This window comes from Eptatretus burgeri, chromosome 10 (genome assembly GCF_056783735.1).
Source record: "Eptatretus burgeri isolate ZD-2024b chromosome 10, Ebu_testis_v1, whole genome shotgun sequence".
NCBI lineage: Eukaryota > Metazoa > Chordata > Myxini > Myxiniformes > Myxinidae > Eptatretus > Eptatretus burgeri.
In genome coordinates, this window is record NC_140970.1 from 101,531,668 (window position 1) to 101,543,858 (window position 12,191).

Here is a 12,191-nt window from a genome sequence, read left to right on the forward strand (position 1 = left end):
AGGCCAAACAACCATTGGGCTGTTCTGGGGCCACGCCAAAGTTCAATTAGGCCAATAACCATTTGGCTGTTCTGGGGCCACACCAAAGTTCAATTAGGCCAAACAACCATTCGGCTGTTCTGGGGCCACACCAAAGTTCAATAAGGCCAACAACCATTCGGCTGTTCTGGGGCCACACCAAAGTTCAATAAGGCCAATAACCAATCGGCTGTTCTGGGGCCACACCAAAGTTAAATAAGGCCAATAATCAATCGGCTGTTCTGGGGCCACACCAAAGTTCAGTAAGGCCAAACAACCATTGGGCTGTTCTGGGGTCACGCCAAAGTTCAATTAGGCCAATAACCATTCGGCTGTTCTGGGACCACGCCAAAGTTCAATAAGGCCAACAACCTTTCGGCTGTTTTGGGGCCACACCAAAGTTCAATAAGGCCAATAACCAATCGGCTGTTCTGGGGCCACACCAAAGTTCAATAAGGCCAACAACCATTCAGCTGTTCTGGGGCTACACTAAAGTTCAATAAGGCCAACAACCATTGGGTTGTTCTGGGGTCACGCCAAAGTTCAATGAGGCCAACAACCATTTGGCTGTTCTGGGGTCATGCCAAAGTTTAATAAGGCCAACAACCATTGGGCTGTTCTGGGGTCACGCCAAAGTTCAATAAGGCCAACAACCATTGGGCTGTTCTGGGGTCACGCCAAAGTTCAATTTGGCCAGTAACCATTGGGCTGTTCTGTGGCTGTGCCAAAGTTTAATAAGGCCAACAACCATTCGGCTGTTCTGGGGCCACACCAAAGTTTAATAAGGCCAACAACCATTCGGCTGTTCTGGGGCCACACCAAAGTTCAATTTGGCCAATAACCATTTGGCTGTTCTAGGGCCACACCAAAATTTAATAAGGCCAACAACCATTTGTCTGTTCTGGGGCCACGTACAACGTATATGTGGTGATGACGAGAGTCCTTCATGCTCCCTCATGCACGTGACAATGAAAAGGCCTAAAAATGATGCATTAAAAAAAAAAAAAAACAGAACAATAAATTGTCACATGCTTTATGCATAAGCAAATACATCACAAAAAACATTGAAGGAGTTCATGAAAATTACTTTGATAAGGGTATGTGTAAAATGGCTGTTGTTGACCTCCTTGTATAAATAATTACAATCGATGGAGGTGGGGTGGATGTACATTAAAACAATCTGCACAGGGAACGTTCCATACAAGCTGAGTGCTTTCTTTGGTGAGCAATTGTTGAGGACACGGTACTTCGCCGTCGCGCTGAAAGTGAGAGATCCGCGAAGTAAAACAAAAAGATGCATTCCTCCAACGGGCAAATGGTCCAGCCGGGGTCAAGATCCTGTAAACGGACGCTCATTGTGTCATCCTCTTCGTATGATCAACGGTAACGTTTGTGGTGGAATAAAACACAGCGGTGTAGTCGTCAATGGAATGTCAACACAGAAGACTGCCAACCTTTGCTTGACGGTCTGACCTCACTTCGCAGGTACGTCTGTACGATTGTTCTCTTTGAAGGATGCTTAAGGACCATTGGATGATGAAGTGACAAACATGAGCAGAATGCGGAGGGGAAGAAATAAAGTGGAGAAGAGCATGAAAAGATAGTGAGTAAAATGCAAGGTTTGAAAATTGAGAGAAAACTGTGATGAGAAGGAAGAACATAAATGGTGGATGAGAAGGAGGTGAGTGTGGACTGTGGGAGAGGGTTTGCACAGTTAAGGGTTGGCATGCCATAGTTACGAGATGCGATAGGAAGGTCATAGATATTCTTTCACTGCTAAGTCTGGCTCAGAGTGACAACTGCAACTGATTCGGTGTCCATAGGGCTGTCGTCGGATTCAATTTTTGTGGTGATGGCTGCTGAAGAAGTGGGTGTCATGGTGACTGCGCGCTCCCCTGATGCCAGACTTGGCATGACCGTTGGGTACATGCGAACTGGTATGGTGATACCTGGTGGAAAACGGGAAGGGTGTGCCGTGATGAGAAGAAACCACTAGTTAAGCAAATAGTCATCATGTACACATTCAGGAGGTCTGTCCAAATACTTGGAGATTTGCAAATACGGTACGTACATGTCTCTAATCTATATGCTGTGCTGAATCGGAAAACAAACGTTCGTCTTACGATGTATTTGCACCAATTCTGGGCCTTGGGAAACGAAATAGGTTCACACTGGTGGGATTGGCCTGATAAGTGGACGGTGCAAGGCCACTTAATGCTTCCATGTACAGGTGAGGGAATATTGGACGGGAGAGTCAGCCAGAAGAGACAACAAAGAAACATGGATGAGGGGGAAATAGGCCCTTATGTTTCCCCATCAAAGCTCCCCATCTATCCCAGGCAAAAATTGTAATTCTCTGCAGACTATTGAAGTCGGGCTATTACCAACTACAGTATCTGAGAGTACAACTCTCAAGTACTGCAATTCTAACAAGCGTTTTTGCCTGGGATAGAGGGATGCAACACAATTTCGAAAACAACTTAAGCCTTGTTAAAACTACAGAGTTAATAGAACACCTTAACCCGCAGAGTCTTGAGAAAACGGGCATGGGAAGTGTCTTGCAAACTCTTACTTTGCGTTTCCGAACACAATCTATATTTCCTACGAGATGTCATTTTGGCTGAACCTCGATATCCCCCAAAGCTCAAAGCACGAGTGGCACATTTGATTGGTCGAGATGACGTAATATTTTGTCCAAGTACTGCCAATCTGGCGATTTGTGTTCTCCAGTGTTCAAGTATATAATTCAATTGAAATAAAATAAAAATAAAAATTTTAAGCTGTCGAAAACTAGAAGGGCTCTAAAGTAGAGTGCATACCTCTGCCTGGCTGATTAATTTACGTTTTGTATCCCACTGATAGGCCGGATCTGGATTCGGAACTGAATTAAAATTTAATTGACTTGTTCGTCACCTGACCAACTCATCCATCAAGTTGCGTCCGAATCCGTCCATAATTTTTTTTTTAAGATATCATGCTATATATCGTTTTAGGCCGATCACTCAATGGTGAAGAATCACTTTTAAAAATTCTCGGATCTGGATTCGGATCTTCACCAAAATCGAACCAATTCTTCCTTGCTGCATACCCAAAATGCCCACCAAGTTTCGTCCGAATATGTCGACAACTTTTTTGAGATATCGTGCGATATGTCGTTTTAGGCCCTATTTCTCAATGGTGAAGAATCACTTTAGAAATTAAATAATTCTCATATCCAGATCCGGATCCGGATCTTCACTAAAAACCGAACCAATTCGTCCTTGTCACATACCCAAGCTCTCTACCAAATTTTGTCCAAATATGTCAACAACTTTTTGAGATATTTTGTCCAGACAAAAAAAAAAAAACAAAGACAGGCAGATAGGGGGTGAAAACATAACCTCCATCCACCTTTTCAAAAAGTTTACCGCCATTGATGCACTGTGTAATCCTGGTGTTGGCTTCGTGCTTCGGGTGGCTGGCTTGGGATCCGAGGATCCTGAGTTGAAGCCCTGTTGGCTGCTAAATCAACATCAGGTGGGGTTGACTCTGCCTGTCATCCTTTCCTTCCGAGGTCGGCAAAATGAGTGCCAGCATGCTGTTATACTATGTCGGAGTGGCGACCCGTCCAGCATTGTGCCCAATAGCCCAGGAGACCGCTTAGGCAGCACCAGCGCTCAATAGAGTACGTTCCCAATGGATCGATGGATGCACTGTCTTTTTCACCACTTTATTTAACAGGTTAAATTAGTTCTTTGTGCCTGTTGCTTGTCCTTTATGACGTCCCTAAAAACAATACATTTCGTGTTTGGAATTTTTTTCAATTTCGTTTGACTGCCAGACAGACAGACAGACAGACACGCAGTAAAAACAATGATCTTACTCCTCTCTGCACATGCGCGATAGTGACGATATTTGGTACAATTTTCCAAATTCAGAGCCAAAGTACAACGAAATTACAAGTTCGTGTTCCGATTCATGCTCTGGTTCGTGTTCTACGGTGTTCAAAATATAACATTGAATAGGAATCAAATTGTTCCTCAATCATAGACTGACGTTTGTGGACAGACAGACGAGTGAACCGATTGCTTCATCGTGCATTTCACATTGCATTCGGAGTAATAAAATATAAATATTGAGGTATAAAGAATAAGACCTGAGAGATCAACTATACCGCTGGCATCTTGGACACCTGTGATAGCTGTCCCATCACCTGAGAGTACAAGCTGTCCTTCTTGTATAGTTGCCTCTGCCAATGATGTCACTGCATGCACCACACCATCACTGGCATGCAGACAAATGCAAACAAGATTAGATTCTGTAATTTCACCACATCACTAAATGCCCATCAGAAAAGGTTTTGGAGGCTCATGTTGCAGTCTTCAAAAATTCAGACATATATATATATATATATATATATATATATATATATATATATATATATATATATATATATATATATATATATATATATATATATTCGAGTAATAACCAACCAAGAGCAGATGCGTTCCCAGGTGACGTTTCACCCGCTTCCCGGTGGGCTTCCTCAGGCCATTCCACCGGAAGCCTCAGCAGGTGTCCGCTTTTATTCCCGAGGCGACAATTCTCTTTTGGTCATGTGCCAGTGAAAGGGGTCCAAATTGAGGAGTGTTTTTATTGTGCCGACAATAAGGAAAATTAAAAAAAAACGCCAATCACATCATCGCTGGTGTGCACTGCTCTTTTTGTTCACGTGAATTGATGGTGTATGCACGGGGGTGGGTGAGCAAATGTGTGAGTGTTTGTTCTAGTTTTTTTTTGTGTTTTTTTTTGTTTTTCTTGAGCACGAACATTGCAGTGTCCATGTTCCGGGTTGGACATGCATGGTGACGTGTGGGTTGCGTGATTGGCGCAGGTTCCACCGAGTGTGGGAGTGGTGTTGTGAATCGAACGTTGTTTTGTGCTCACCTTGTCCAGCTGTTTGCACCATCCAGTTTTTGCCATTTGTACCAGAGGAGGGCATCGCGTGGTTGTCTCCAGTCTTCCCAGTTAGACCACCCTCTCGGCTCTCGACGTGGTATGCCTTCATGGCACGTCGAGAGCCGAGAGCCGAGAGGGTGGCCTCTTATGAAACATCATATTTTTCTTCAAAATACGCAGTTTGTGGAGAGATGGGCAGGCATGCTATAAACTGAAAAATTGGTGCAAACCACCAACTTGGAACTCCAACAATCCCAATGGAATGCTCAGTAAATGTTTCCATTAAAAAAAAGTGTTCTTTTGATCATATTTATCACAAAAATAGTCGAGAGGAGGGCCAGTCGGTTGTTACGGTTCACACCCCAGTATGCGGGACATGGGTCACGTTGATGTCCAATTTCGCCCAATTAATTATATTGCAATCCCATTCCGCCAAGTTTTATCAGACCAGACATCTTCAGAGACCTCTAAAGGGGATGTGAATTATAGGATTATGTTAGCCCCCCTAAAATAATTCAAATCCCCTCCAGGAAACCCCAATGAGCTGAAATGCTTCACGAGCGTGGCGAGACAGCGTGAGGCAGACACGTGGGTGGTCTTAAGAAATATAGACAATTTATTGGATGGGACGCAATTACAGAATTACAGAACGAACCTCAGCACAAGGCAGACACAGAAAACGCAGGAATAAATATTACAGAGAAACTTGCTCACTGGCTAAGGTGCCACACACAATGATGATTCACATCAAACCAGCTGGGGAATGAAGAATATTGCATCTTTGCACAATGAAACAGTGTTGGCGCAGTTGGGTGTCCTCTTTGCTCCACTGTCAAGGAGTGACACCACCATTTGGGGCTGACATGTCCTTCATCAGAGCGAGCAAGGTAGAAAGGAGAAGTTTAGGATGAGCAGAGACATGGAAGAGAGAGAAAGAAGCGAGGAGAAGAAGAGAAGAGAAGAAGAGAGGGGAGGAGAAGAAGAGAGGGGAGGAGAAGAAGAGAGGGGAGGAGAAGAAGAGAGGGGAGGAGAAGAAGAGAGGGGAGGAGAAGAAGAGAGGGGAGGAGAAGAAGAGAGGGGAGGAGAAGAAGAGAGGGGAGGAGAAGAAGAGAGGGGAGGAGAAGAAGAGAGGGGAGGAGAAGAAGAGAGGGGAGGAGAAGAAGAGAGGGGAGGAGAAGAAGAGAGGGGAGGAGAAGAAGAGAGGGGAGGAGAAGAAGAGAGGGGAGGAGAAGAAGAGAGGGGAGGAGAAGAAGAGAGGGAGGAGAAGAAGAGAGGGGAGGAGAAGAAGAGAGGGGAGGAGAAGAAGAGAGGGGAGGAGAAGAAGAGAGGGGAGGAGAAGAAGAGAGGGAGGAGAAGAAGAGAGGGGAGGAGAAGAAGAGAGGGGAGGAGAGAGAGAGAGAGAGAGAGAGAGAGAGAGAGAGAGAGAGAGAGAGAGAGAGAGAGAGAGAGAGAGAGAGAGAGAGAGAGAGAGAGAGAGAGAGAGAGAGAGAGAAACGAGAGAGAGAAACGAGAGAGAGAACGAGAGAGAGAACGAGAGAGAGAACGAGAGAGAGAACGAGAACGAGAGAGAACGAGAACGAGAACGAGAACGAGAACGAGAACGAGAACGAGAACGAGAACGAGAACGAGAGAGAGAACGAGAGAGAGAACGAGAGAGAGAACGAGAGAGAGAACGAGAGAGAACGAGAGAGAACGAGAGAGAACGAGAGAGAACGAATGAGAGAGAACGAGAGAACGAGAGAACGAGAGAACGAGAGAACGAGAGAACGAGAGAACGAGAGAGAGAGAGATTGTGAGACAGAGAGACAGAGAGACAGAGAGACAGAGAGACAGAGAGACAGAGAGACAGAGAGACAGAGAGACAGAGAGACAGAGAGACAGAGAGACAGAGAGACAGAGAGACAGAGAGACAGAGAGACAGAGAGACAGAGAGACAGAGAGACAGAGAGACAGAGAGACAGAGAGACAGAGAGACAGACAGACAGAGAGACAGAGAGACAGAGAGACAGAGAGACAGAGAGACAGAGAGACAGAGAGACAGAGAGACAGAGAGACAGAGAGACAGAGAGACAGAGAGACAGAGAGACAGAGAGACAGAGAACGAGAGAACGAGAGAACGAGAGAACGAGAGAACGAGAGAACGAGAGAACGAGAGAACGAGAGAACGAGAGAGAGAGAGAGAGAGAGAGAGAGAGAGAGAGAGAGAGAGAGAGAGAGAGAGAGAGAGAGAGAGAGAGAGAGAGAGAGAGCCCTCCCGCTCACCAACCTTTATTGCCTCCTGTCACTCCGCCTCGCCTCCATGACTCCCAGGCGGAGCCAGCATCACCTTACGGAGCGAGCCAATGTCCGGGTGCCACAGTCACAGCTCCAAACACTCACTGCGTCGCTTGCAGTCCCACACAGGACAGACACCCGGCCATTACACCAGCGCACATGGGAAGAGTGCGTGGGAAACTGTCACCAATTCTTCCAACCCAGCCCAGATCCACTCAGTTCAAACAGGAGATAACAGGACAAGGCACCCTTAACCTGTCTTTCATGAAATCTGACTACACTGTCCCGAGTGGTGATACGAAGAATGACTTTGCACTAATCATGCACTTAATACAGGGATATCCTTTTTATAATTAATGGACTGGTTTGTGTGTGTGTGTGTTTTCTTGTTGCACTAGTCCTCCTACAGTTCTGGGGCCGATTACATCCAGACTTTTTTTTTTGTATACCTTGTCGAGGCTCGTATGAGAGCTAACACACAACACACATCAAGGGGGCATGAGACAAGAGGGGCGGGAGTGGGAGGGACAAAACAGTGGGGAACAGACACATTAGGAGATCTGTGGAAGGGAGAGGGATGGGATGGGGAACATGGGGAATAGAAGATGGACATTACAGGGACTTTCAGGAAGGAAAGCAGGGAATTTGAAGGAAGTGGGCTTGGGTGGATTATCAGGGGTAGAAAAGATCGAGGATTTGGATAGGGGATGATAAGAGGTGGTGGTGAACAGCTGTTTTGAAAGCCTGGAGGGAAGAATGGGAAAGAATAGAGTGAGGGAGTTCATTCCAAAGGCAGGAAAAAAAGGGGAATGAAAGCGTGAAGGTGAGCAGTGATTTTGGTAGTTTTACCAGAAGGGGGTTGTTGGCTGACCTTGAGCGCCCTGAGGAAATGTGGTGGGGACAAATCGCAGAGAGAGCAGGGGGGGCAAGGCTGGAGAGGAGACGGTAGAAGACAGAAAGACCACAGACCAATCTGCGGTGATTGAGTGAGAGGCCCAAAGACTCAGACTCATTGCGGGAGATGCCGATGATCCGAAATGCCCTGGTTTCTACAGCGTGAAGCCGAGAAAGGTGGGAGGCAGGAGCACCAGCCCAAAGGGGAGAGCAGTACTCCATCAGGCTACGGACTTGCTACATATGATCAGCACAACCCCTAATTAATGTATAGGGGTGTTTTTATCTTTGCTGGTGGTGTTGGGGGGGGGGGAGAGTGGGGGTGGGAGAGGATGCAAATCCTCTGTGTAAATGTGTATCGAGTAGCGCCGCCTCCAGGTGGGGGAGGGTATTACAAGTCTCCACCATTTACACGACACTGTTCCCGTCCCCACGTCTTCCAATTCAGTGAGGTGTCTTGAATTATTAACAGTAGGTATGTTTTTACTTTATGCATGTAACCTGGGTTATTTATTTTTGCATATACAGCGGTGTCAGTTGCCTATACACTGCCCAAATAAAGGTATGTGTCAGAACAACGTGTTGCATGCTAAGAACAAGATCGCTCATGGGACAGGTCCTCTGCTGGTTTTACTACATCCGAATCGTGAACATCAATCTATCTATAATCCCAGCAATGTGTGTGTGTGTGTGTGTGTGTGTGTGTGTGTGTGTGTGTGTGTGTGTGTGTGTGTGTGTGTGTGTGTGTGTGTGTGTGTGTGTGTGTGTGTGTGTCCGCTGTTTCTCGACAACCTCTGGTCCGATCTAATTGAAACTTGCCAGCTATATTGCTGGAGACCTGAGTATGTGCCTTTTCAAGGTTTGATATTAATCTGACAAGTGCTTCCCAAGTTATGGCCATTTATTTACCAAACCAATGACAAGACACGTTGCTGCGGCCATTTATTTACCAAACCAATGACAAGACACGTTGCTGCGTAGGCGTGGCCGGTGGGGAAAGGGCACCATTTAGTTACCGTGGCGTAGGAGTGGCAATGGTCTATGGCAGCGAATGTCATGGCAAGCAAAGACAGGGAGGTAAACTTGATTTTAATTTGGATTTTATTTACCTCTGTGTGTGTAAGTATCACAGCAGTTGTTACTTCAATGCAAGCGATAATTCATGGAATGCATGTGAACATTCCGTACGGGCACGCACCACTTTCGGATCGTGACGACTTACTGTATTCAAATAATTTCTCGATTTCTTATGCGCATTTACAGATAAACACAATGCCCCAATCCAGTCGTCGTTTACGAGAGCGAAGGAACGGCCTGTGTGGTTGTTTGAAAAAAAAATTTGGGGGGGGGGGGGTGCACGTACGGGCACGCACGTACAGGCACGCGAGAGCGAAGGAACGGCCTGTGTGGTTGTTTCTGGCACACGGTTTGAAAGTTTTTTTTTTTTGCATGTACGGTGACGCACGTACGGCCACGCACGTACGGCCACGTACAAGTGGTGCTAATTCTAAGACTTTAATTCTAATTATTGACCCCCACCCACCCACTACAAAAGTAACAAAATTCACTTTCACTCCTTTAATGACCTAGAGGATGTTACTGTTATGACGACATGGAGGCCCCAAAACTCAACATGCCTGACTACATCAACCTCATGAAGATAGTTTACACGGCATCTTTGAGTCGTCTTTCGGGCCACATTGGGCCATATGAAGTCGTGTTCACACAGGATGAACATCTCTCAAGAAAAAAGTCACACACAGGCAGGGGTCAAGGGGACGGCCAAAGGCCACCTTTTAGGGTGAAGGGGCATGTTGTGGGGGTCAGGGAGAGAGGCCTCCTGAAGCTATCAGGTTATATGTATTTAAATATGACCAATAAGACTTCGAGAGCATGTTAAGATGATTCTTCTCGAGCTGTTTATGCACAGGCCATCTGCAACATGATCAAAAATAAATAAATAAATAAATCATAAAAATCGCGCCTGTGTCCGAAGGAAGCGGCGATGCAATTTGTCGTTTCTTTGGTCACATTATATATGTACAGCGTGTGAAACACCACGGTGATTGATGTCTGTGCTTGTCCCCATTGTTCTCACCCACACACCCTCTTCCCCCAGTGAACTTAACTTGATAAACTGATACATTGAATTATTGATATGGTGTGCAGAGACAGGCTCTTGGCAGTATTGCCTTCTTATGCGTCCAATTTCCTAGTTCTTTGGAAGCTCCATAATGTGGCGTGGTACGATGCGACAGCAAGGGGTGATGACATCATCCCACTACTGGCGTCCGTGATGCCATCATGGCCCCGACCCCATTTTTTATTTTTTGGATGGATGGAAGGAAGGATGGATGGAACCAAATATCGAAGCGGCTGCACTGCTTAAAAACGAACTAAATAAATAAAGGTCTGTTTGTACGTGGGTATCAACTTGCGACTGGTTATCCCCGCACGGAGGGTTAGACAGGTTCTTCTTCCTCTTCATTTATGATAAACAGACGGATGGAAGGAAGGACGCACCAAAGAGTGATGCAGCTAAACCGCTTAAAAACAAGCGAGTCAAAATACTGAGACTATGGGACAAATGGCACGCTGGAAGATATGAAGCTGCAAGCGGGACTGCACTTTGTTATAAAATGGAATGGTCCCATAAAATACGGGACAGATGATCACAATGTGGTCACAACTAATCCGATTGGTCATGGGCAGGGCATCGAGTGGTGAGAGTCACCAGCGAGGATACTCAGGGAAGTTACGGCCGATTTGGGCTGTGTAGATTCAAGGTCACCAGGGTGATGTCGACATACAACTGTGTTTCAGAGAGGAAGGAGTAAAAATGGCAGACATTCCCTAGTCTGTGCAACAATGAGCTTGTCTCAGTGCAGGCTCTGCTCTTGTCGGATGAGACTGTACAGTGTACAGCATCAGTTAAGAAGTAAGTGACGTCATACCTAAAAAAAAAACATACGTGCGACATATTATTTCTTGGCTGCCAGGTATCATGAGAATGCCAAAAGAACTTTCACGATCATTGCGGGCCCAGTCTCAAGTTGCCTCGAAGACATGGCGTGAACAAACCTTTTGAGATGTGAATACTGGCTTCTTAAAAAGTTCTTATTGATGCGCAAGACTTCCTTTTAGTTTGATTACTTAGCTACAGGAATTTAACTAAACTGACAAACATCATCGATAAACTGTTGGGGCCTGCCGAGATTACTTCGCTTTTACTTTTTAAAACAATTTTAAATAATTTTCATCAGCCCAGCACATTCTGCTTTCTCTTGTCTGGATAATTTTCACCGAAAGCTAAGGATTCTGTAAGAGTTTGTGATATTAGACACGAATCACGAGTGCCATGTTTGTCGGCACACACCACTGGGAGTTTGGCCTAAAAACTATTGTTGGGTCATTCTACCCATAAAAGTAGATTCAGAATTTTTTCCTTGTAGTAATTTGTTAAAATAGTGACTGTTGATATTGAGGGGGCTACTTTCAGTCTGTTGATGAAGAGCCAGGTTTGTAGGGTGCCGAGGAAGGGTTGAAGTTGTGATGTGGTGGTGGTGGTGTTGCTTTGAGTGGAGGTAATGGTTATATCGACTGTATACAAGGCTATTCGTATGTTCTCGGGTGATTGTGGAATGTCGTGCATTAACAGATGAGTGTGGGGGAGAGGACTGAGCGTTGAGGGACTACGTTCGGAAAATATCGTGAGCGTGATGACTTGCTGTTAAAACTACGAATGACTGTCTGCATGATAGGTAGTTGTCCAGCCAGCATTTGTTGTTGTTGTTGTTGTGCATGTTTGTGTCCAGTATTTTGCTTGCGAGGAAGAGTTGTGGGAGGGCATCAAATGCTTTGCTGATGTCTACTGCAGTAAGAATAGTGTGTTGTCATGGTTTTCTATTGTTGAAGCCATCAAAGGTGTTTTGTGTGAGGTTTGTGAGAAGAGTGGTCATGGAATGGTTTAGTCTGAATCCATGTTGGGTGAGTGAGAGTGGTATGTGTGGGTTAGTGAGTACAAGGTGTTCCGTAACTTTGGAGGAGGTGCAAAGTAATGTGAT

At 45.6% G+C, this 12,191-nt stretch overlaps 1 protein-coding gene across 7 annotated transcripts in view; it reads right to left on the minus strand.

Moving 5' to 3' along the window:
- Positions 1-1,035: 1,035 nt before the first annotated feature.
- NRF1 (nuclear respiratory factor 1) overlaps positions 1,036-12,191 on the minus strand; it is a 95,445-nt gene continuing 84,289 nt past the window's right edge. For 5 of the 7 annotated variants that reach the window (XM_085899685.1, XM_085899680.1, XM_085899681.1 and 2 more), the window contains 2 exons: positions 4,154-4,281; positions 1,036-1,967 (listed from right to left, as the gene is read on the minus strand). In XM_085899685.1, coding sequence (XP_085755811.1) covers positions 1,795-1,967; positions 4,154-4,281 — 301 coding nt within the window. In that variant the 3' untranslated portion in view covers positions 1,036-1,794. The remainder of the gene's footprint in view (positions 1,968-4,153; positions 4,282-12,191) is intronic. The other 2 variants (XM_085899684.1, XM_085899683.1) reach the window with 2 other exon arrangements.